General features: G+C 36.5%; 1 protein-coding gene across 5 annotated transcripts in view; it reads left to right on the top strand.

Annotated features, from left to right (window-relative positions):
* The window catches only part of LOC142349892 (cilia- and flagella-associated protein 47-like), a 144330-nt gene extending 120234 nt beyond the window's left edge, over nucleotides 1–24096 (top strand). For all 5 annotated transcript variants that reach the window (XM_075401731.1, XM_075401734.1, XM_075401733.1 and 2 more), the window contains 8 exons: nucleotides 10221–10377; nucleotides 10960–11095; nucleotides 11456–11669; nucleotides 12591–12807; nucleotides 13346–13517; nucleotides 14315–14476; nucleotides 22241–22463; nucleotides 23627–24096. In XM_075401731.1, the coding sequence (XP_075257846.1) occupies nucleotides 10221–10377; nucleotides 10960–11095; nucleotides 11456–11669; nucleotides 12591–12807; nucleotides 13346–13517; nucleotides 14315–14476; nucleotides 22241–22463; nucleotides 23627–23950 (1605 nt within the window). In that variant the 3' untranslated portion in view covers nucleotides 23951–24096. The remainder of the gene's footprint in view (nucleotides 1–10220; nucleotides 10378–10959; nucleotides 11096–11455; nucleotides 11670–12590; nucleotides 12808–13345; nucleotides 13518–14314; nucleotides 14477–22240; nucleotides 22464–23626) is intronic.
* The last annotated feature ends 2963 nt before the right edge of the window (nucleotides 24097–27059 follow it).

The raw sequence follows: 27059 nt of genomic DNA, 5'->3' as shown, positions 1-27059 counted from the left end.
GTTTAAATCCGTAAACTCAGAACAAAAAACATCTCAATTGTTATCCATCACCTGCAATATGGCTGCTGAATATTTAGAGATTGCGAAAACAAGTGAGCGAGGCACTCGAACCCTTGTGCGAATGTGTCACAACTTCAAAAATATTGTCCTTGTAAAGGAAAGCTTTGATGATCAGACAGAATTATGGCACACAAAAAACAGCTTTATTGTTCCAGTTAATTACATTGAACCAATACTTGAATACACAAAACAAAACGATTTATTTCATCTTACAAAAACGCCAGAAAAATCACCAAGACAAGAAGAATCTCCATATGCTCATCGATATTATGGATGTATTACTCCCATTCAAACAAAAAAGCAGGATGTGAAAAAATTGGCGAAGCGAACAAGAAAACTTTTTGCAGACTACGATCATGAGTGCATTGAAATTTGGGAGAATCAATTGGGGCAGCTAGAAGAAGTTGAGCAAATATCTGGTTTTTGGAATTTTGATCAGTCGCCAAGTGAAGAAACAAAAACCCCGGAAAGTCTCCCGTTGCTTGTCAACAATTTTTCTGATGATGTCAACATCGATGAAACACCTCCATTGAGCCAATGTTATGCCCCCGTGAAGAAGGTCATCAAGTTATCTCGACTCTAAACAAAACAAACTCACATCAAACTCGTTGTACATATTGAACATTTCATTTGTTGCTGTTCATTGTTTTCCAACGTATGAACTTTCTGTTTCCTTCTTTAAATTAGTTCTTAATTTAATTTTCTCTAACAATCAATCTTAGCGCTAGACTTTGCATGATTTTTTGAGAGAAGGATTTAGGCGATGCGGCGAAATTCAGACATTGAACAGACAAGTATGTGAGACATTGCCGTAAACAAATAAGCAAAAACAGACCGGGTTGAAATAAAACAGTTAAAGCTTGGATTTTTCATATCATGACAAACAGTCAATAAACATATTTCACCATTTGCTATTATTCAGTAGAGAAAGTGAAACAAAACTAGGCTATGTAAATAAGAAGTAAAACTGTGAGCTCAGAATCACCTGTGATGAACCAACAAAAACTAGGAAAGCAGGTAAACAAGTGCATCTGTGATATTGACACAACAGTCTGGTAGACTTGCTGCCCCCAACCACTATTTGTGGAGCAGTAGCTTTCAGTCCCAAAAGTAAACAAAAAAGACGCGCACTCTGATTGGTTGAAAGTGTTGTAAAAATGTGTCCACTCCAACTATAAATTTTTCTCATTTGCTTTTTGCCTTAACTTTCAACTCAAGTTACTGAAATAATTTTCAACAATCTGATCAAAACTAATCAGCAACAGCAAAAAACTTTCATTCTTTCCTCTTGAAAACTTTCACCCCAGTTTCTTATTTGTCTCAAGTTCTTACACCTGTAATGAATTCAGAGATGTGTAGAGTTTGCAAAAAGACACTTTCGGACAAACGAAGCTTACGTCGGCACATGAAAGATGTGCATAAACATGCACAAACAAACGTATTCGTGTGCGATGAGTCCGCATTTGCTAATGAAAAAGTTGTCGAGCTCGAGACGCATATGAGACAACAACACAACTCAACCCACCCACGCTATTGCCTCTACTGCAACAAGTTTTTCACAGACAACCTCAAGTACATGGAGCACATGAATAAAAATCATGGACTGCCAGTATGGGATGCTGATGCTGAAAACAATCAAAACTTGGGAATTCTTCATTCCGAGCAAGCATTCGGCGGTGTGTTGAAAACATATGACATACCAGTGGGAGAGCATGAAATAGACTTGCTAAGTTTCATGCGTAGCAAACGTGATGAGATTGAAAACGTTGTTCATCTCAACACCCAAAATCAAGCACAAAAACTTCAGTTTAGCGCACTGGTACAACTCACAAAACCAACGAGCGATGAAAATGTTAGCAGCCAGCCAGATCGCATCAAAATATACATCAACTCAAAAATGCAGCGGGTCGACTTCACAGGCTTGAGCAAATCCTGTTTCGCTGGAATGGTTGAACAAATGCTGCTCGCACTGAACAACTTTGCATCCCATGGTAGCGGTTGGACAGTAGATAGAATTGAAAACATTGAACTGAGACTCGCCAGGTCAAAGCCGATTGCAGCATCGTCGTATTTGGCCTTGCCTACTGAACTAGCAAAAAGCCAGTACCTGTTGAATATTCGCAACCGACAAGACGAGAAATGTTTTCTCTACTGCTATACAGCTCAATTTCATAAGACATTTGGGCCACAATTGATACCGCCTAATGCTCCATGGAGGCAAAAAACAAATCCAATCATGTACAGTTCGGAAAATCCAAGAGCAAAACAACCGGTTGGTGAATTCATGATGCCTATGGCTTTTCACCAAATGGAAAAATTTGAAGAGCTGAACCAGGTACGCGTTAATGTTTTCCGACACTCGAATAAGAAACTGATTCCTTTCCGCATATCAAATAATCGAAACTTTAGTTTCAACCTGGATCTGCTCTTGCTAAGTGATGGTTCAATGCATCACTATGTCCTGATCACCAACATCAGGGGGCTTATCCATAAGTATCTTGGAAAAAACCAGCTCATTGACAATCATTTGTGTCGTAACTGTTTCCATATCAGCACTTCATTGGATAGACATGGGAGACATGAAGAAATTTGTCATCAAAACACGCAAGCAATAATAAAAATGCCCAAAGTGGAACAGCAAAACTTTGAATTCAAAAATGTTCAAGCCCGATGGTTTGCGCCGATAGTTGGATTTTTCGATCTGGAATCAATAATTGAACCAGTTGTCCACAATTACAACACACAACAAAACTCAGTTACTAGGGCATTGGAGGAACATAAACCATGCAGCTATGCTCTTCTCTTCGTTGCTTTGAATGAAACAAAGCCATTTTACTTCGACCTCAAATGTGGTCCGAATGTCATGGTTGAATTTGTTAAGTCACTGGAGCAGATTGCTAGGGATGTATACGATGTGAAACAACAACACAAAAATTTTTCCGGCGAACAAACAATCACTAAAGATGAGGCTACCATGTGCTGGATTTGTAAAACTGAACTAAATACATCTTCAAAAGATCCCACTGTTCTAGACCACTGTCACTTCACAGGAAAATTTCTGGGATGGGCACATGCGCAGTGCAACTTGAAACGCAAAACTTTAAACTTCACACCACTATTCGCTCACAACTTGGCAAACTATGACCTTCATCACGTAGTATTGGCACTGCAAAACCTGAATGAGAAAAATACAATTTCGGTGGTGCCAAGCACAAGTGAGAAATTCATCTCATTGCAAATTGGAGTGCATATGAAAACAACACAAAACAAGAAAGGTGTTTGGACCAGTCAGTATGAGTATATCAGACTATTGGACTCATTCAAATTCATGAATGCGTCGCTCGACAAGTTGGTGCAGAACCTGCCAGCTGATCAGTTCACCTTATTGGAACAACATTTCTTATCTTGGCCAACGAAGTCGGTAAATTTGTTAAAACAAAAAGGCTCCTTCCCTTATTGCTTCGTCGATAGCTTTGAAAAATTACAAGAGGCTCAGCTTCCCCCTCTCAATAAATGGACAAACAGTTTGCAGCAGTACGAGGTAACAGTGAGTGAAGATGAATACAAGCGAGCCATCGAAGTGTTCAATTTATTCGATTGCCGGAACATTGGTGACTACTACAATTTGTATTTGACAACAGATGTGTTTCTCCTCGCTGCAGTAGTACTGTGTTTTCGAAAAGTTTGTTATGACACATATGGACTCGACTGCTGTCAGTACTACACCGCTTCCAGCTTGTCAGGGGATGCAATGCTCAAAATATGCAATCCCAAACTACATCTAACAGAGAGAGAACACCTTGGCATGGTTGAAAGTCTCATAAGAGGAGGCGTGAGCTCGGTTTACAGCAAGCGGCTTTGTCGCGCAAACAACAAGTTTCTTTCGGACTACAAACCAAAGAACATTTCTTCGTTTATAATAATGATCGACGCCAATAATCTGTACGGAGGAATCATGGAAAAATTCTCCCTACCCCTTCATGAATTCGAAATGTTTGACAAAAGTGAATGGACCAATGAGCAGGCCCAGGAAATTTTGCGCCGAATATTGAATACGCCTGATGACGATGAAGTTGGATACATAGTTGAGGTCGATTTAAGTTACCCCGACAGCCTGCACGATCTACATTCTGATTTTCCTTTGGCACCCACAAAAGAAGCGATTGATGAATGCTGGCGCAGCGAGTACCAAAGCAGCTTGTTGGCCGATATGCAAATTAAAAAAACCCCGCAGGTGAAAAAGCTCATTCAGACGCTGTTTGATAAACAAAATTACACACTGCACTACCAAACTCTCAAACTCTATGTCGAACTAGGATTGGTAGTGACCAAGCTCCATAGAGTGCTTTCATTCAAACAGCAAAAGTGGCTCGCCCCATACGTGAAACTGAATACGGAAAAGCGAAAGCAAGCAAAGAATAAATTTGAGGAAGATTTTTTTAAATTGATGGTTAATTCGTCCTTTGGAAAAACTTGTGAAGGAAAGCGAAACCGAATGAAAGTCAAATTAACCCGCACTGAAGAGGAAACGCTAAAGTGGACAGACAAGCCCGAGTACCAATCGTCAAAAATTATTAGTGAAGATCTTGTCACTGTATGCCTTCAGCAATCGGAAATACTTTGGGACAAGCCAACCATAGTGGGTGCCTGTATATTGGACTTGGCAAAGAAGTTCATGTTCGAGTTTCACTACAAAGTCATGAAGAAAAACTTTGACTGCAATTTGCTTTATTCAGACACAGACTCTTTCGTATATGAGGTGCGTTCACGAGACTTCTTTGCAGAACTACAGCGGAAAAAGTCTGTCGCTGAGCAGTTCGATTTCTCAAACTTTCCACCAGAACACCCCTTGTACAGCAGGGACAATGCCCGAGTCACGTTAAAGTTCAAAGACGAAATGGGAAGCAGGCCAATTGCAGAGTTTTGTGGTCTGAAGCCGAAGCTGTACTCAATCAAGCTCGCTGAAGGCAAGTATAAGTCTTTTTTCAGTACCACTGTATCGCCATCCAAACGCAATCATTCTATAAAAACAAGCACGCATTAGGCATTCAGATAGTTCAAGTTTTTTCTGCAGGCAGGAAAGCTCGGATGAATTGCAAATGATCAAGTTTTTTTCAGGTCCTGCTAAGCAGTCAGCAAAAGGAGTGACAAAAGATGCCCGCCGCAGTATGACCCACGAGCTGTACAAACGAACTCTTTTGGGCGGCGAGGTGGTGCGTTTGCTGAACACTCGAATAGCTTCAAGCAACCACAGGCTCCACACAATTGCTGTAAACAAGAAGTCTTTGTCAGGCTACGATGACAAGCGGTTTATTATGAGTGACCAAGTTTCCATGCTGCCCTATGGTCATCGTTCGATACGAGAGGATATGTTCTTCAAGTCAATAATGAATGAGCCCGATTGGGGAGCGGATGACTCGGGCGAAAACGAGCAGGAAATCGGGCAGCATGCGCAGGAAAGCGGGCAGCAGGAGCAGGAAAGCAGGCAGCAGGCTTCGGTAGCTGGGCAGCAGGCGCTGGAAAGCGAGCAGCAGCCGCAGGAAAGCCAGCAGCAGGTGCTGGAAAGCAGGCAGCACCAGCAACAACAGTACAAAAACAAGCAGCAAACACAAAAAACAACAAACATTCCACATTCAAACAGTATTCTCAACACAAGTTTAAACTCAATTCCCGACCCAGGTTTTCACCAGCGAAATTATAGCGAGGACGAATTGAATCAAAATTGGTAGATTTTGACAATTTGTCAGAGTTATCGGACAGTGGATCCTCTACAGACCCAGCTTGTGATGGTTTTATACTAAGTCAAGCGGTAGAATCAGACACAGAGAGTCAACAAGTGGAGCAAATGGCTCTACCAGATCACAGGCAAAACAAAAATAAAAGACAAAACATGAGAAAAGCTAGAATTTCGAGGGCGAAAAAACGTCGAGCTGTGATAATGGACTCAAGTAGCGAAGATGAATAAACTAATACGTACCTCAGTGATGTAGTAGACTTTGTTGATTCTCTTCATCTTGGCTATGGAACAAAGAAAAAGGTAGTTCACTTCACCCCCGGTGAAGCTAAACAAAACCTTTTTCCCTCCTCGCTTATCTAATACCTTTAATTTTTTTTTATATAAACTGTGGCACTCGTAAATTTTTGTGATGGTGGTGCTTGTGAATCAAGTTGGTTTCCGGGGTACTAAATCGGTCATCACAACCCCGAGTGCCTAGGTTGATCAAACGTGGTTCTTCCCCCTTCAGTCCCTGGTGTACTTTAGGCCTTGTGATGTCTAATTTATACTTTATATATATATAATAGCTCAGTGGAGTTATGGTAATTGACGCTGTTGCTAAACGTTCTAAAAGCAAGTGTTGAGCACAAAACACACTGACACACATTTTAAAAGCTTGCAATATATTTAAGTATCCCAGCCAGATTCTTCTTAAAGCCAAAGTTGCTACCCTTTATCCGGTTCATATAAATAAAGGAATGATTTAAACAGAAAAAAAACCGGATAGAGCATATAGTTCCCACCCTTAACCCATGCAATAACAAGTTTTTCTTACTCAATGGTTGCGTAGAGTGATATGAAGTTGTCCGTTTGCACCCTCTTGAATAACTCGATCTTGAATATCAAAGATCCTCGGATTCCTGCACTTTCCACAGTGGCAAATATGGAGGTCAATGAACCCACGGTTGAGACACAATTTAATAGCTTAAACAAAAGAAAATTAAAACAGGTTTTCCTGCTTCATAGACTTTTTCAATCTATAACCAGAGTCATTTCAAAGTTAAGAGACCAACTCTGTTGAAACGTTTGTCAATGCTGTCATTTGACAAAATTTCATTAAAGAAATAGCAAATTCAGGAAACTCACGTCTTAGTGAAGTCTTCACATTTGGCGGAACCATCTTGAATGTGGTAGCAGATATCTATTAATGACAGGTGTCTGATCCTGACTGAAAAAACAGGTTCGTTCATTTAGTTGAACAAGATTTTTTTGTTAATTGACCCCCACTCCCGCAAACAGATAAGAAATTTAAGGTCATTGAAGCCCAATAGAACAAACCAAATGTATTCAACCTTAAAAAATGTCTGAATTGTCCTATGATTAACATCTATTAGTCGATTAAAATTACACGATGTCCAAGGATTAAAAAGAGTTTGAAAAAATGATTATACCTTTTTCTAGTATTTTTTCCAGTTTCTACTATCAGTTCTCACCTTTATATATTCCATGGCAAACGTTTTCTTCCGTTGAAAATTGTAAGAGGGGGCTTGTGCTGCTCGAAAACTCGCGAATTTCTCAATTTGTTTCTGAAATTTTATCTAGAACTACACTACCATTTGTTTGAAATCTGTTGAAATCCCCTAACTCAAGAACTGTTTGGTGAAATTTCCCTCTACCCTCTTATTTACAGGACATTGTGAATTTACTTTCCTCTTCCCCCACCTCCACATCCACCTCCACCTCCTCCCCCACCTCCACCTCCACCTCCCCCACCTCCACCTCCACCTCCTCCCCCACCTCCACCTCCTCCCCCACCTCCACCTCCCCCTCCACCTCCTCCCCCACCTCCACCTCCTCCCCCACCTCCACCTCCACTTCCTCCCCCACCTCCACCTCCACCTCCTCCCCAACCTCCACCTTCACCTCCTCCCCCGCCTCCACCTCCACCTCCCCCCACTACTTAATGAAAATTATTCTGTTTGGAAAAAGAAAAGTATTGAGAAATTCGCTTTCGATTATTGACTGGTTTCCTGGAGATTGAAGATAAAGTGGGCGAGTCGATCAAAAGATAAACTGTTTCTTTCTCTGAATATTTAAGGTCTGGCTTTATACTAACAAATTGATCAACTGATCCAGAGCTGCTTAAATGAAAATGATAAAGTTTAATTCTGGAGCACGATGTATCACACAATTTTGATCTAGACAATGTTTTTTTAACCCCCTTTATGTGTTTTTTTTAAGCCAAAAATGTTTTCAAGCTCGTTTCCCTGAGTCCCCCAAACCCTTTATTAGGTTCCCATAATCTTGAATTTTTGATCTGTCGGCAAATTTTTCTAAGATCTTGCCGCAAAAACCTAGTGGGGGACCAAAAAACCGAAAATTTGGAACATTTTTGGCTAAAAATTGGGTTAGGTTTTGTTAAAATCGGATAAATGCACGCTTAAAATTTGCAAAAGTTAGCAGCGGCGAACAATAGTGCGTAGAAATGGCGAGATAAGCGGTATAAAAGTGGGACATATTAACGCGCCTTTGTCTAGCTCTGCTTAGTTTTTGGCGGGAAAGTTGCAAAAGTTGCAAAGAATTAGAACTGGTTCCAAATAGCCTAAGAAAATTTTAGACGAATGAAATAATAATATAGCACCGTAAAATCTTAAAAAAACTGACTAGAACTTAAAAATAAGGGGGGACATTTTATTCCAATTTCAAAAAAAATTAGACGTCCCCCCCCCCCCCGGTGTTGTTGGGCCGAGAAAATCAGGCTTCCAAAAATGTCCGTCCCCCCCCCCCCGGTGAGGTTCTAGTCATTTTTTTATACTACTTACAATAACGTTTCACGAGGGATCTGTTAACATAATTCTAACAAAATAGGCGGAGGGGACGGGAGGTGAGGGATGTATGATTGGAAAGACCCAAAAAGTTTATTATAATCTTGATTGACATCATCTTAAGAATTGCCACTGTACACTTGATCTGACAAACTAGTTTTTCCTACCCTATCCCATTCCGTTTGTTGACTCCCGTTTCCAGTGACTTTGTAGAATGTTCAGAAACCTGTCACAACGTAGGGTTTTTTAAAATATATTTGACTAATTTTATGCAAAGAATGATTTTTCTGTCTACGTAACTCAATCAATTCAAGTCAACTCAAAACAGGGCTTAATTTGAAAATTGGATCAATTCTGATCCCCCAATGTGTTTTATTCATCCGATTACAAATTACGTGTTGTTATATAGCGCGTTACTATGTAAAAAAGCACATGCGACTGCAGGGCGTAAAACTTAGACGCGTACAAATTTTGTGTCGTTTGAGATCTGTTACAATACTCAAGCTGTCATAATTACAAAATTCTGCGAAAGTCGCAAGCGGTTTAAGGCTTTTAGGATTCTCATAACATCATAGCGTCTTCATATCCTTTTTGATTTGTACTATGATACAAAATTGGTGTTAGATTACGACTTACGTTTCTAGGAACGTTGAGCAGTCCCCATAAATGGCAGCCATTACCGATTTACACTATTATGCATATCTGATACGGAGTTCAATGCTTTGCTATTGCTTTCAAATCCATAATTTCAGTTTTTGCAAATGTTGTTCAAGATTAGTTAGAACGCTGTGACCCCTCAAAACGTGATCGTCGTTCATATCAGTCATTAGTTTAGTTTGCCTACATTATTTTAGATAATTATTTTGCAAACTACGTAAAACAAAAAATGAACGGAAGTTTAAATTTATTGCCAGTAAACTCTATCCAATTTACACCCTTCATATAAATAATCTCAGTATTGCACCTGCTTATTTCTATGCCAGCCTTCCAAACAAAATAGAAAAATATGCCCCGACTATTTGATTGCATAGCAACTATTGCTCTAGATTGTAAGCCATATACGGTTTTTTTTCGACTTTGAACTTGCCTCTAGTGAAAGCATTGACTTGAGGTAGGTTGCAGCGAGCCCATTTGATTTGAATCATTGTATGGTCTAGATTGTCTCAAAAGGATAAAAGCAAAACACTCACTCGTTTGAACTGCTCGAAGTGCATTTCATATTATAGATTTGCTATATCAAAAAGAAAACGGTTGATACTGTCAAAATTGAAAACGCGCAAGAAAGTATTCCTAGAAATTATGACTCAAATATATGAGAAAATTAGGCAGACGGCCAGATTCTAATCAAACCTTAACCAAATCGCCTTCAACAAAACGAAAATATCTCTACATTAGCCTTCTATCTGCTTTTGTCCCAATTTTTGCCTTAGTTCGATTATTTTTCCTTAATTGATATTTTGGCACCCTTACGTTCACAGATATAAATAATAATGGTGACAGTCCTATCACTTATGAAGCTATGAAAGCCCTATTCATCAATTGTCAATTATCCAGTTGCTTGTTCCCACTCGCTAACAGGGAAAAATCGGTCAGGAGAAAAAAGATTTCTTGGCGTTTAGTTCGGAGAGTGGGTATTCCTGGCGAGTGGGAGTGGGGTGAGTCCAGTTGAGGTGGACCCGGTCAGTGTCTACTGCCAGTTGAGTGCAAACAGTTCCATCATAATCCCATTCAGAAACCCAACTGATGAAAACGTGTTCGTGGATGTCATGCTTGCAGGTAAGGTTCTTAAAAAATGAATCTTTGTTTTTTTTTGTTAAAATGATTGGAATATTCAACAAAAATATTGATTGTTATAGTTTTCTTTCTTAGAAACTGGTTCCAGATTCCTTCCCACCTGGTGGAATATGGCCGTCGTCCAATAATTGTTCCAACCCCACTTAGTGTGGGGGGGAGCTATATGGTCATTTTTAACATTTTGTATAGTACCCCCCCCCCCCCCGCGCTTAAGAATATTACAGTCTTGCGCTTAAGAATATTATAGTCTTTAAGAATTGATACTTTTGTTCACACAGCAGGCTGATGAGAATGAAAGTGATTAGTAAACTTTTGATGTACTTTAGTAACTGTAGCAATAGTAAAACCACGGTTTCATTCCTACTTCATGAAAAAAAAAGAAAATCAGAACTCTAGGCTATCCATACCCCCTCACCCTCAATCACAGCATTGCTTTTTGTGGCCCATATGGTTATACTTTGAGCCCATTTACTGTTTTTGCCCATTAATCTGAGGTAGGACACAGAAAGTTGATCTAATTAATCTAATTATGGTATTTTGATTGATGTTGTCTTCCCTTTTCAGCTAACAGAGAGAGTTTACCAGAAGACAACGAGAGACTGAAGAACGATTTTGACCTCAATGGCACTTTCTGTCTTCTACTGAAACACTCCAGAAATGTGTTACTCAAACCCAAGTCTATACTCGACATTCCGATTAGGTCAGTAATCGCATGCAATCACGTCTGAAATATAAAAATGGATCTTTTCCAGTTAAATCCTGCCTCCTCAACCCCCAACCCCATATGAATCGCACAGCCCCCCCCCCACATAAAACCACAACCCCATCCGCTTGATTTCGTTATACTACCCTTAATTCCAATTTTATGCCATTTCAAACTTCATTATGAGTTAAATCAGCGTGTGTACCTGAGGTGAATACCCAGAAAGCTGGTGGCATAAAAACAAGCGATGCGGATGCGGATTTTAGTCTGTTTTTTGAAAGGAGGTTCAAATTGTCGTGAAGGTTAAATGAACGTATTGCATCAGATCACAGGTTCATATTCCTTTCACATTTTCAGCTATGCACCTGATTCTATGGATCCGAGCAACTGTGTATGCGCCGTTGCCATTAGGCGAGAGGACGGGGAACCTTGGGATCGCGAGGAGCTACAGAGATCCACTGGAGATCGTGATGCTAACGGGGTTGTGAGTCAAATCAGATGGGTGTTCCCCGTGAAAGGGGTGCCACAGTCTACGATCGGAGAGGAAAAACCACTCATAATTGAATGCGAGGTAGGCAAATTTGATTAGGTTGTTATTTCGATATTTTGTTGGATAATTTTGGACACCGAATTTTCTGATTTGCCAGAGGAATCATGTTATTATGCTAGAAGTCAAGTTGCCCCAGTTTTAATAATTGCTGCTGTTTTAAGGGTTATTTGGCGGCAAAATTATCACTTGTTTTAAGCTAACGCTGATTGATTTAAAACATGTGCACTTTGACGGAAATTATTGCATTTTGCGGGACATGTAAGCAGTTCGTGGCAATATGTCCGGGTTGATGTTTCTCGACGACCGGATCTAAGAACCAATTATAGTTCCACAAATACGATTTAAAAATTTAAAAAAAAAAAAAGTTGCACGATCTTCAATCATTACCAAATTTTGCAGTTGACTAGAATTTTTTTGAATAAAATTAGGTCTTTTCCATTAAAGCCCCCGCCCCCAAGCTTAGTAGTCAGATAGCTCCCGATCATTGTCATTATACCATAATTGGGGGCTATAATGGGAAAGACCTAATTTGTGTGCATGGACAAATTAAAAAAAAATATTATTATCCTATCTTGTCATAGTGTCGTTAGTGATTCACGAATTGCATTCATAAAACTATAAAGTAAACTGTTTTACACAATCCTGGAGATCGTACATAAATTTAAAATGTTAAAAAGCCAAAACTTCAATAGCAGTGATAACAGAAATGAACTTTATTCAAAATTCTGATCTTTTCCGTTTGTGCCCAGCTACCCCCTTTACCCCCAGTTACAGAGCACATGTCTTTACATAGTAAATCATTATGTAAAAATATGTAACGTGACTCTAGGGGTTGCGAATAATATGCACCCACTAAGCTGGAGGGACACACGGAAAAGATATCAAAATTCAATATTTATTTTCTGACTTTCGGCAACCATTTTTTTTATTTTTTATTTTTAGGCAAGGAACCGAGTGGAAGAACGAGTGGAGGTGATTCTAACAGGAGTGATTGGAACCGGATCTTCGACGTCCAAAAAGAAGCCTGGATCCTCAGTGGCTGCAACAGGGGCAATACCCGCCAGTTCACAACCGAGACTTCCATCAACTTCCAGTGGTGCTGGATCGCAGCCTGGATCTCCGCATTTGTCATCGCCAGATGGAATGTTGCTATCTGAAAGTTAGTTTGCTGTTTATTCAAGAAGGTAAAGAGGGATGTGTGAGGATCAGTTTCTGACCAAGCCAATTCCGATATACTGATAAATCTTCGCAGTTTCTATCGGCGTTATTATCTACAATCTAAATTTTTCTCGTGTGAATCGTACAACAAAGAATTTCGTGAAAAAAATCGCACGATTGTTCATGCGAAAACAGATAATAAATCTCAAAGCTAAGAAAGAACAGTTTGCAGACAGAAATTTTTTAAAAAAAATTGGCCACTTTCCTGCTGCGCTCAATTACACGAAAAACCATGTAATTATTCATCGCACGAAAAAAGTTCTATTATTTCACACGAAAAGTATCCCCATTTGTTTCCTTTGAAAAATGTTGATATGCTTCATTTAGGTTAATGGTTTTCGGCTTAACTGCTTTGAAAGTTAAGTTTTTTGAAACAAGTGTACTACGTCGGGTCATATTGGTTACTATTAGAAATAGAATGCAACTTCTGTTCTTGCGCCATTACTGCGAAATCAAATTGGTTTTTGATGATATTTTAGCAAACACAGTTGCAAGAGAGTTCACATACGAGGTGGTGTTTGTGAGTGAACAGAGTCGAAGAGTGTTGGAGAAGATGGTGGCTATTAGTCTGGTCAAAAAGGACAAGGACACCCACACTGGTCTGGCGAAGTTGATATTCACCGCCATATTCAGACCAGAAAAGCCAATTCAGTAAGTTGATCTCGGAAAGAGTTCCAGGAAAGGTCCCCGGCCTATATGGTAATATAGCAGCTGTGCAAGTTGGTTTAAGACTATTGAGACAGTTCCCAAAAAGTGTAGAACTATATTTTGGGGAAATTGTACCAGAGATGCTGGATACGAAAGAGAGGAACTGTATCGCCCATCCCTGATGTCCAACAGTTCCGCACAAAATTCGAAATACGGAGCTATTTGTGACATTAAGTGTATATTAGAATAATGCATTCTGATGCAACTGGGAGTATATTTTCGAGGGGGTTTATTTGTTATCTGGGAGTATATTTTAGGGAGTATATTTTCGACTGGGAGTATATTTTCGAGGGGGTTTATTTCTTATCTACTGGGAGTATATTTTCGAAGGGGGTTTATTTGTTATCTGGGAGTATATTTTAGGGAGTATATTTTCGACTGGGAGTATATTTTCGAGGGGGTTTATTTCTTATCTACTGGGAGTATATTTTCGAAGGGGGTTTATTTGTTATCTAAAATTATGTGGGAGTTTTTTCTCCGTGGGTCTTGGTTTCCTGCAACCGATGTTTTCGCTTGACCATTGTGACTTTTCTACCTTTAGTAGTTCACTACTAAAGGTCATATGAAAATTGTGCCAAAACTGGTGTAATTTTGTTCTTTTTACTAAATTTTTTCAAGTAGTTGAAGCAGGCTATAATAGATTTGAGCTCCACTAGTCGTTTGAGAGCATTTCTTCCGACGTTAGTCGGTTATGTTCTGAGGTTAGTAAAAATGAAGCCTCCTATTTGCACTCGTTTTAGAGAGACCGTGTTCCTGGTAGTGACGTCAGCAACAGGTGGAGTGTGGAAGTTCCCAATCCAGTTGAGGGCCACTGATCCACCCACTGATGAGACTGTGGTCATCAAAGCCATAGGACTGGACAAGATGGCTCAGAAAACTATCAAGCTACACGCCAACATCAGGTCAGTGTAGAGTTCTGGATCTGTGAGTTATTGAGCAACACAGCCATCTATCTCGCCATACATTTCAAGTGTCTTACGATACCGAATTGCTTTTGCAGACATAAAAAATGACCGTGCCTCAAATGTTATTCGCTTTAAACATAGATTGGTTGTTCAAAATAAATCCACAATATGAACGAAGTGTGAACGAATTAACAGTTAATATTTACAGGTGGAATGATGCAGGAAAAATTAGTAAAAAAAATATCAAATGTTTTTGATGCACGTTTTAATAATCCTGTTACTTAATCAATTATACTATACTGGGATGGACGTATCAACATCCTAAAAATACCAGGCATATGATCTATTATGAGCTGTAATTTTAATCGGCCCTGTCACAAAGAAAAAATCATGTCAAAAAAAATACTTTTTAATCACATATGGATTGCGTCACCCAAAATTGTGAGTCTTACGCCGGCTAACCAGAATTTAACATCTTTGAAACATTTTCTAGATATATCATATATACATAAATATATATATATATATATATATATATATATATATATATATATATATATTTGCTACTTAAGTTGCTGATATTGTATGTGGCTCTAAGCAGCTGCAAGCATTGTAGAATTTTGTTAGCGATAGATTAAAATCGACATCTCTTCATTTTTAATAGCCGCACAGCGATAGCTGGGGCTATTATTGGCCTTCTCTTGGTTTTTACGACTCGAAGAGGAGTATTGCTTTTCTTAAGATTTTTTTTTTACCGGAAGTACTATTCGTTCAGACGATGTTTTGAGCTAAAAGTGAAAGCGAGTAAAATTGCAGTGTGAACTAATTTTATCTGAGCGAGAGAAGTTTTTTGATCATGCACTGTGTTTAGTGAATGACGTTTTGACATTGAAAAGTAGTTTTTGACTGAATGGCACATATAGATAACCGTTTTTAGCCGTTTTTTCGTCTAAGGGGCCTAGTTTTTTTGCTTGTAATTTAGTTTTTTGTGGAAATAATTTTTAATCGATGGTATGTTGAAATGCAAACCCCGGAAATTGATAGCACAGTATTTTGCATAGCCTGAAATTGCGTTTCAAATGCAAAATTGGCACATATTTCTTGATTTTTTAGTTAATTTTTGGTTTTTTTTTCTATTAATTTCTTCATTTTTGGATCTTTTAGCTGTTTTTTCTTGTCAAAAGTCAGTTAATTTGGCGACTTCCCTTTGATAATTTACATGCTCAATGCCTCTTTCTACCTCGATGTAATTTTGTTTCATAAAATTGTACATTTGCTAATCCGATTTTCGTAGTTCTTTGCCAATTTTTATCAGTTTTTTGTTTGTATTTTGCTTTTAATTACTAGAAATAGTATTTTGGGGAATATGAGGGACTTTAATTTTGTTTCAATAAAAATTCAATCATTTTTTGGTGTTAAGTTTTTGAAAAAACATATAATTTTTTTTTCATAAATGCAGTCTTAAATATTTTTTGACCACTTTTTGCAAAATGTTTCATTGTTTCGTATGTCTGAATTCTGCTTTTTCTTATTTTATTCTGTTCAGCAAGTTGGATTTTTGTCTCGAATGACTCGTTGTCTTTTCTATGTCTCGAATGCTGATCAATGAAATGTACTCGTTTTTCTTGATTTTTTTAAATTTGATTTTTAACTTTCAAAAATCAAGAATTGGTCTTTTTGTTACGGTGTTCCTAATATTGTGTCCAAATTCTTCACATTCTCGTTTGCATCATTCTAGTTTTTTTCATGGCATCTACTTTTATATTCATTATATTGATTTTTTCGGTTGTTAAAAAATTGAATGAATTCAGCGTTTTCATAGATCTTGGTTTCTTCGGTTTGCAATTGATTTAATTCAAAATAAGGCAGTACTGTGAGTTTGCTAGAAAGTCTTTTCCAACATTTCTACTTATTACTATTCATTGCATTTTTCTTCCGGGCTTGGTATTGTTTTTAGACAATCTTTTGCCTTTGAATATTATTCTGTTGCTTTTGTTTTTCTATGATTAAATTAATTTTTGAATTAGTATGAAATCATGTTGTCCAGCATATATACAACAAGGAAGAATCATGTATTATTTTTGTCTTAATTGCCGTGATTAGAAATCTAATTGTAGTGGTTCTCTGATTCTTAAGTTTGAGCACTCTTTTTTGAATAATTTTGACTTTCCTGTCTTTTTGAAAAGTTTTTATCTGCCGTTTGCTTTCGCGATCTTTTTGACATTAGAATCATTAATTATCTGAGGGCAATTGATGGGACTGTAAGCTTTGTCAGGTTAACAGTTTTTTGACCTTCCTAAAGATTTCAGACTTTATTAACGTTACCAAACGTTTTCAATAATAAAATTTTGCTGCATTTTCTTTCTCTTGGTGACAGTGGTCTAAATTTCACCGATTTTTAAGATCAGACCCGGGGAGGTAATGAGTTAACGGTTTAATACAAAAGGTAATGGCTTCAGCTTTTTGTGAAGTTTTGGTGCTTCGAGTCGCTTCCGGAATTCTTCCGGCTATGTTTTTTTTTACCGGAAGTACTATTCGTTCAGACGCTGTTTTGACCTGAAAGCGAAAGTGAGAAAAATTGCTGTTTGAACTATTTTTTCTGAGCGAGAGAAGTTTTTTGATCATGCGCTGCGTTTAGTGAATGACTTTTGGACTTCGAAAAGTAGTTTTTGACGGAATGGCACATATAGATAACCGTTTTTAGCCGTTTTCTCGTCGAAGTGGCCCAATTTTTTTGCTTGTAATTTGGTTTTTGTAGAAATGATTTTTATTCGATGCTTTTTTTGGAAAGGTAAACTTCGGAATTTAATATCACCGTGTTTTGCAGAGCCTGAAAACGCGTTTCAAGTTCAAAATAGGCACCTATTTCTTTATTTTTTAGTTTTTTTTGGCATTTTTTCTATTAATTTCTTCATTTTTGGATCTTTTAGCCGCGTTTTTGTCAAAAATCGGTTAATAGGGCAACTTCCTGTTTTTACGACTCGAAGAGGAGTATTGGTTTTCTTAAGGTTTTTACGACTCGAAGAGGAGTATTGGTTTTCTTAAGGTTTTTTTTTTACCGGAAGTACTATTCGTTCAGACGATGTTTTGACCTAAAAGCGAAAGCGAGTAAAATTGCAGTGTGAACCAATTTTTTCTGAGCGAGTGTTTGACTGAATGGCACATATAGATAACCGTTTTTAGCCGTTTTTTCGTCTAAGTGGCCTAGTTTTTTTGCTTGTAATTTAGTTTTTTGTGGAAATATTTTTCAATCGATGCTATGTTGAAATGTAAACCCCGGAAATTGATAGCACAGTATTTTGCATAGCCTGAAATTGCGTTTCAAATGCGAAATTGGCACATATTTCTTGATTTTTAAGTTAATTTTTGGCTTTTTTCTATTAATTTCTTCATGTTTGGATCTTTTAGCTGTTTTTTTGTCAAAAATCAGTTAATATGGCAACTTAACTTTGATAATTCATATGCTCCAAGCCTCTTTCTACCTCGACGTGTTTTTTTTATAAAATTGTTCATATGCTAATCAGATTTTTGCAGTTTTTTAAAAATTTTTCTTCAGTTTTTTGTCTGTACTTTTGTTTTAAATACAAGAATTTGCCTTTTTTCTGCAACTTGAGGGTATTTAATTTCGTGTCAATAAAAACTTCAATCATTTTTAAGCGTTAATTTTTGAAAAACGGTTTAAAATTTTTTATAAATGCAGTCTTAAATATTTTTTGACAATTGTTTTGTGCAAAATTTTTCACTGTTGCGTGTGTTTGCTTTCTGCTTTTTCTTTTTTGTTCCGTCCAGGGGGATAGATCTTTGTCTCAGATGGCTCATTGTCTTCTATTTCTCGAATGCTGAAAAATGAAATGTTCCGTTTCTCTTGTTTTTTTACTTTGATTTTTTTTACTTTCAAGAATTAGTCTTTGTTACGGTGTTCCTTACGTTGTGTCCATGTTCTTCGAATTCTGGCTTGTTTCATTCTGGCTCTGTCTTGGCACCTACATTTATATTGGTTTTATTGTTTTTTTCAGTTATTAAAGAATTGAGTGATATCAGCTTTTTCTTAGATTTTCTTAATTTCATTGGTTTGCAATTATTTCATTGAACTTAAGGCAGTGCTGAGAATTTGCTAGCAAGCCTTTTCCAAAATTCCCACATCACTTTTTATTTTATTTTTTGTTCTGGCCTTGGTATTGTTCTTAAACGGTTTCTTGCCTTCGAATGTTTTTTTGTCGCTTTTCTTGGATTATTTTAATTCTTGAGTTAGTTTGAAATCATGTTGTCTAGCAAATATACGATAAAGAAAAAGTTTTTGTGTTAATTGCAAGGATTAGATATCTTACTGTAGTCGATTTCTGATTCTTAAGTTTGCGTATTATTTTTGGAAAAGTTTCTTAATTTTACCTTAGTTTCTTTATTTAAGTTATTATTATTACCTGCCGTTTGCTTTCGCGATCGTTTTGAGATTTGAATGATGAATTATTTGAGGGCAATTGACAGCCCTGTCAGCTTTTTCAGCCTATCAGTGTTTTGACAATCCTAATTTTGTTGCACTTTTTCTAAAGTTACCAAACGTTTTCAATAATATATATTTTTGCTGCATTTTGTTTCTTTTGGTGACAGTGGTTTAAATTTCTCCAATTTTTGGATCAGACTGGGGGATGAGTTTTTGGTTTGATACAAACGGTAATGACTTTAGTTGCAATTTCAGTTTTTTGTAAAGTTTTTACGCTTCGAGTCGCTTCCGGAATTCTCTCGGCTATGTTTTTTATTTCGTCGTCGCGATTTTTGTTACGACCATATGACATAAGAACCACTTCAAATCTGCGTTTTCTTCATTCGCTAATGCAAATTCATCTGATGTGCGTGCGTGACGTCATTTTTGCTTTTAGTGGAGCGAGTTGTTTTGTTCATTCGCGTTATTAAATTTTTGGTCACACTTGACTTACCTCACTCTCAAAAATGACTTCCTCACTTTGAAATTGAGTTTTATTTACTTTAATTCAAAGAAATAATGTCAAATGGGTGTGTGTCACTCTAAATGAGGGTTATTAGAGAGCAGATAATAGAGGCAGCAAAAACTTATACAGATTTTTAATCAAAATAGAACATATCAGCCTTCAATGAAAAGACGAATGCTTTTGGTCTGTCTTTTTTACTGTTTTTTTTGAGACCTTAGATCTACGAAGCTATTGCGGCTAATTTTTGGCAATCTGCCAGCTATGTTAAAGTATTTTATCATTAAACCATTTGGCGTGAAGTTCAATTGTGGATTATCTTCTGATTTTCCTCATTTACTTTTTTGCTATCTTTGATTACATACAACAAACGGAACTTCTATACGAATCCTCGTAAAAATGTTCTATAGCTTAAACTTAGGAATTACTTGTTAATTATCTGCTTGGTTTAAATTGCTTTTATATTTACGGCAAAATTTAATTGCTAATTGATTTTTTTGGATTCTGAATGTGAGTCGTATGAAGAACGTCAAATCACTCGGAGTCAGCCTACTCATTTAATCAAACAATAGTCTAAAATATTTCGGGTCAGAAATGTTGCATTTAAGTGTTAAAGTGTGCTGAACAATTCGGTGAACAGAAAGGTGTGAAAAAAATTTTGCGTAGCTTAAAGATTTTGCTTTGTTCTCAAATTCTTGTAATCCGCAGGGTTTTGACAAAAAAACATGCGAATTTTACTGATTTTTGTCACAAAATCATTTCACATGAAGCCCATTTTAATCACATATGGATTGCCTCATTGTGAGTCTTTCGCCAGCTAATCAGAGTTTAATATCGTTGATATACATTTTCTAGATATATCATTTATATATTTGCTACTTAAGTTGCTGATATTGTATGTGGCTTCTAAGGAGCTGCAAGCATTGAAAAATGTTGTTAGCGATAGATTTATATGGCATCTTTTTTTAAAAAATTATATTATCATTATGCCAATTGGCGTGAAGTCCAATTTGTTTTATCCTCTCATTTTTCATATTATTTATATTTTCGCTATCTCTGATTACGTACAACAAATTGAATTTCTATACGAAGCCTCGTAAAAATGTTTTAAAGCTTAATAAAATTAGGAATCATTTGTTAATTTTCTGCTAGGTTTAATTTGCTCTTATTTTTACCGCAAAATGTAATTGCCAATTGATTTTATTTCAGAATTTAAATGTAAGTTGTATGAAGAAAGTCTAATCCATCGGAGTCAGCCTACTCCCTTCATCAAACAATAGTCTAAAATATTTCAGGCCAAGTATGAGGAATCTAAGTGTTAAAGTGTGCTTAACCTTTTAATGAACAAATTATGGTGTGTAACGAGAAATTTTGTGTAGCTTTAAGATTTTGCTTTGTTCGGAAATTCATATAATTCGCATGTTTTTGCTCGTTATCTACGATGTAAGCTTGCTACTGTTTTTTTCTCTCTTTTTACCTACACTGGACATTTTTCAGGGTTTGAGCGCAAAATGAGAGCTATTGAAAATCAGGTGAAAGTTTCAAGGGAATTCCTTTTATGTTCGTCAATACCTTTTTTGTTCATGGAGCGATGTTTAACTATGGGAGCGATGTTTGAACATCGTTCACAAGAAGCGATGTTTTACTATGGTTTTTTTCAACAAAATCTACCAGAATAGTTTTGATTACTCTATTGGTTACAAAATATTACCATTACAGCAGATTATTATTCATAAGCGCCTCAGCTTCTCAGCCGGCTATTATGGCGTTCATATTTGTTTTTAATTTTTACTTCGTCGTACTAAATTTTTTTCGCTTTACCTTAGATCACAGCTTGTTCAATATTTTGCATTTTTGACTTCTCTAGGCTAATTTCACTCTTCTTTCATTCTGTTAAAAGTGTTTTTAGACAGCATTTGCTCAGGAAAGCAATTCAAAATGAACAGAGTCAGTATCACGGGATGAACCCATAAAGCCCAATTTTAGATGGCAGGTACCCGAACATTGTTTTTAGTTACCATCTCTAATGCTTATTGGTATTGATACAAGCCCCTGTGTCGTTTCACTACGATACAGGAGTATGTTCAGCTCCAAAATGACATCAAAATATTTCGAACTTACAATTGTTTGTGTACAGAAATCATTTTTTTCATTAGTTTTTTTCTCTTCTTCTAATCCGAATCGTGGTTTTGAGTATCAAAGGCAGCTATTTTCCGGCAATAATCTGCCGGTTATGTTTTGTTTTTTGATTTTTTGAAGCTTTTTCAAGTGTCGTTTTTTTTTTGCTGTGATCACACCTCAAAAAATTAAAAGAACTGATTTGATTTTCGCTATTTTAGCTTTTGTTCCTGACATCATTTAGTATAGTAATGGACGTGAGTTTTGTGAATTGGGATTTTTAATCATGGTTATGTTTTCAAAGACACATATCTTACGTTACCCAAAAAAACTAAATTTTACACCTGAAGTTCGAGTAAACACAGCAACTCAGCGACAATAAGATATGGAGTTTTAAAAAACGTTTGTAACGTGTGAGTTGTTTAGAACAAAAACAGTTCTAGTGGAATAGAATGCTGGTTTCCTTGTCGCTAAAATTTTCGCCAATGATATTTCATAAAATTATTTATGAAACGGTTGCACTTTTTTCACCCGCAACATTGAATTCTCAATATTTTAACATCAAATCTTTTCAGCCCTACATCATTTCATTTTGCCCTACAAGCCCTACAAATCTATATTTGAGTTTTATTTGAATTCATTCGGGTTAAATTATAGGGGGTAACGCTAACAGCGGTCCAAAAAGCGTGAAATTTTCTAGTCGACCGGAGAGTTTCAAGGCCTTCTTCTCGTCCAATTCGTCCGACCCTGCAGCCTTCACCGTTCACCCCGCATTCGGACAACTGCTCCCCACTTGTGATAGCAACGAGGATGCACCAGCACACGAGTCCAGTTTGAACACTTCCATAAATGGAAACTTGTTCACAGTCGGGTTTCAGCCGAGCACTTATGGAAAGACGTATAGAGCGACTCTCGTTGTTCAGGTAACTACTTTAGTTGTGACTGGATGGCCATCATGTAAGATATTTCAAGATACTTGCAGAAATGTTTTTCTTGCAAGTTTGTTGCAAAAATAGAAACATTTAGAAAAAATGCAAAATTTCAGCTCAAAAAATTTCAGCATTAAAATCAGTCAAAAAATTTGTGCCAATCAGCGCACAAAAATTTTCAATAAAAGTTAGGTTTTATCTGCTAAAAATTGAACTGCTGTGTTGTAACAACTACTGAAAACAGTTAATTCAAAACCAAATGGTCGTCAGAAATTGCATCAAGCCCTTAAAGCTTATCGGCAGTCGTTTATAAATGAATTCTATTTCGGATCTTGACTCATCGAATAATCAACGCCGTAGGCTTCAGTTTATTTAAAAGTTATAGATAATATTAAATGTGGCTGTTAGTGCTCCTTGTATAAAGTAACAAAATGGACGTTTTTTTCACAAGCGGGCGAAATGAAACAAAGTCGATGCACAGTTTCATGTTGATGAAAATTTCAGTCTAAATTTGATACATAATTATATAAGATGTAAAATTTCATGTTGAATTTTTTGAATTTTTTTTTGCTATCTCAAAAGCGCTTGACAATTTATCGGATACTTGAATTGAACAAGGGGTTTTATATTTCCAAAATCATTTTCATTTTTTGAAAATTATTTTTTTGCCTTCAAATTAACCTTCAAATCCCATCATTCTGGTTTTGGCGTGACACGCTTGTTCCATTTTTTGACTAGTTAGACTTTAACCAAGCTGAACAACTTTAACGAGCGGTTTTATGCTTGTGTTGAGCTGAATCAATCTCTTGATGAATTAGAAACAAGCCCGAATTTTTACTGAACTCACCCAATGAGAGGGGAGTCTTTTCGTAAGCAATGTCATCCAACAGTAGGGTACTTGAGCCCAGTTCATTAACGCGAGGAAATTAAAAATCGAGAGTTAAAAGGCTGAGAGAGAGAGGGAGAAACGTCAGAGATCGGAGAAAACATTAAGATTGGCAATAAGAAATAATCAGCAAACATTTAAATTTTAGATCAATATAAACCAAGATTATTTGATAATGGAGACCACGCATATTGCAAGAATTCAAAATTTGAATAATAAAAAAATTGTTTTTTGAACTTAGTGTCGTTTTCTTAACTGAAACTGTTTTCAGACACGATACAACCACTGGTCTTACGAACTAATCGGAACCCTACCCGAATACCACCCTCCCCAAATACACGCCTCTCAAAACTTCCACTCTTTCAACAAAACTACCCACCTCAACAGACAAACCTCAGCGCCCTTAGCACCCGACCACGACAACCCGAGTCGCTACCGAAACTTTATTCGGGAGAATTTACGACTTGATACGACTGCTGTTAGTAGTCCGATTAAGGGGAGAAATGTATTGCCCAGACATCAGGGCGGGTACGCTTCACAGATTGCCCTCCAAGCCGAAAGCCAAGCCAAATCGAAAGGATTGAACTTGCTCTAGCTTCTAAAGTAAAAAAAACTTAAAAATAGATCATTCGGTTGAAACGTATCAAATTGTTAAGACGTAAATTTTGTGTACATATATGTAAATATGTGAAAATCGATAGAGTGGTAATTTCTGTAAATTAACACATCTTTCAAACATAATACTTCTTAATTCCGATACTTTAGGTAGAGCTGTTTTTTTTTGAATAGCTTCAGATATTACAAAAAATGTTTGCCTTTCAAGATGATACACTTAACTGCATCTTTTCCGTTTGTCAACCTCCCCCCCCCCCCCCCCACAGCTTAGTGGGTGCATTTTATTTGCATCCCCCAGACGCACGTGCCATATTTTACTTAATGATTTACTATGTAATGACACTGACATTTTGAGCGTTGCAGTCGACATCATGACGTCCGTGTCAACATCACAGCAGCGCCTCGAATGCGGGAAGATCTATGTTAGACCTGTGAATTGAACTCAAAAATTAAGCAACTGAAAATCCATTTTAATCATACAAGTCTCTTGTCACCCAAAAATTAACCTTTCTCTTGGTAACTGAAGTTTAATTAAACACGACTCCAAATGACGGACGATGAATTTGTAAACAAACAAGGCGGCTCGGTAATGTGCGATGGCACATAAGGTTCCGACCCCGCCCATCCACAAATTTGGCATAATTGTCTACCAAATGAGGAACAGATAGAAGAACCCGAAAATTATTTTTTGCGATTCCCAAAAAAGCCCAAGTCTTTTTCAAAAAATTCTGTATCAACGATAAGATAGCCTCCAAAGCAAATAACTCAGTGGAGTAAAAGTTGATGCATTAGATTGCTGTAATATGTCAATATTAAGAAAGCGAGTCAAGACGAAAAGCAAAATCAAACAACAACAACAACAAACATTAATTACATCAAAAAATTTATGTCCCTCTTAAAAACTAAATTTAATAACAAAATCAACATACCGTCAGATAAACCCAAAACTAAACAAAAAAAACTTATAAATCCCCAGAAAACATATGCGACCAGTCCATAAAAAGGTTTGGTAACAATTATACAAGAAAGAACAAAAACAGTAAAGTAAAAAAATTAACTTGTTTTTTTGAAACAGTTAACTTCAAAGTAATAAATACCATTAGGAATCAATTAATATTACCACAAATTTACGATTTCCACTACTTCTATAGAATGGCATTAGGAACTGTCCTTATTCATTTTTAAAGCGGCTAAAAAGAACAACAAAGAACAAACAAAATTTCAATTGAAACTTGCCAGAAAACGCTGTCAAAACCGTCAAGCCAATTTTTGGCACTCAAAATACGTTTGATTGCGCCTTCTTCAAACAGCTATAATTTAGTACGTGGCTATTCATTAGTAAGACTAGGTAACAAGCAGACAAAAAAGCGAAGTGCTAAAGTATGTAATTTTTTTTTCGAAACAAAATTACATTTAATGTCATGAAAGGCATTAATAACAAAAAGAGCTATTTAAATAGGGTCGTTTATTCAAAAAAAAGCCCTCGAATATTTCTTGCATCTACAAAAAGAACGTCAAATATGACAAAAATCACATTAGTTTACTTTTTTTTTGTGAAAAACCGGTGTCGAAGCCAGTAAGGTCATAACAAATTCTTTAAAAGATTTTGGGACACCAATCCCTCTTATTCCTTTGACACCCATAATATTATATTTGACCTGTAGTTAACTAACGAGATTAGGTAACAAAAAGAAACATAAAAAGAACAAAATTGCGAAGTTGAAAAAATTTTTTTTGTAAATTTTGGAAAACGATTGTTTTGATCGTCATGAAAGCCATCAGCTATCTACTAATATCAGAATATCGGTTCTTCTACTCTTCTATGAAAAGCCAATGAAAGCTATCACTATACAGGAAATTTCATACGACCAAAATGACAAAGTATAAATGACAGTTAGAGACAAAATTAAAAAATTCAATTGATTTCTTCAAGAAAGAGGCGTCGAGGCCGTTAAAACGATGATGTCTATCTTTCAGAAATTTAATATGTTCAATTGTGCTTTATTCTGAATGCTAATGAGGTGACATGAGATCGTCAAAAATGTGATAATGTGACAAAATTAGAAAACGTGAAAAACTGGCAAATATCAAAACAAAAAAAATCTGAAATCTTGTGGTATCAAAGCCAGAAAACAATAATTTCAGGCTTAAAACTGCAACTGAGAATAAATGTTAAATAAGTAGAAAGAAGAAGCAGTCGTTTTTTTGCTGACATTAAGCTGGAAGTTGTACAAATTAAGAAAAAAAGTAGAGAAAAAGTTAATTAAGCCATTATTTATTGAAAGGTCAACTATTTTTAAAAAAAGAAACGACCATAAATTTTCAATTAAAAAACTTAATGCATTAGCTTGGAGCTGCTTAACAAGCAAATCGGTTGGACCTATCACTCCTGAGCTTTGATTTGATATGTTCTGTTTTTTATTATTAAAAAAAGTCTTTTTTTAAAAAAAAAAAAGACCGACTGATTAAAACCCGATTTTTTTTGGATTGTAACAGTCCTAGAACGGCCAAAAACAAACCCTAATAATACTTATTGTCCCTTAGGAATAACTGATTTTTCGAATGTTGTAGATATAGATAATTTGTTAGTTGAAAACTCAAAATAAATTCTGCATTTTTGATAATCAACGAGTAAAGTTGGCAAAAAACGGCAAGGTTTTAACTACAGTGCACTCTCAGCGGACTCTGAAGTAGAAATAGCCCCCCTCTGAGTGTACAAAGATTTTTTGAGTTTTGTTTGGGGATGTACTGTCGGCAAATTTAATCAAAGTGGACTAAATTAGCTTATTTCGTGCTGTTCTTGATGAAAAAGTCTAAATTTTGAAATGTTTATCCAGATTTTTTGACCAAAAAAATTAAATCAAAACAATCAACAATGCTTGTTCGTCTTCAAAAATAAAATCAACGACACTATTCTTAAAAATTATAACAAATTTTAGCAAAATTGACGAAAATTTAGGCAAAAATTCCGGAAAATGTGAATAAAAACAACGTGAATTCACTCTTCTTTTCTCAGAACTTTAAACATCGATAACTCTCTGTAGAAATCGAAAATTACGCTGGATGAGCTTTCTAATGATACCAGTCTC

The sequence above is a fragment of the Convolutriloba macropyga genome, chromosome 11, assembly GCF_964194025.1.
Source record: "Convolutriloba macropyga chromosome 11, txConMacr16.3, whole genome shotgun sequence".
Classification (NCBI taxonomy): domain Eukaryota; kingdom Metazoa; phylum Xenacoelomorpha; order Acoela; family Convolutidae; genus Convolutriloba; species Convolutriloba macropyga.
The sequence above is the reverse complement of the archived record's forward strand: the minus strand, read 5'-3'. Positions and strand labels throughout refer to the sequence as shown.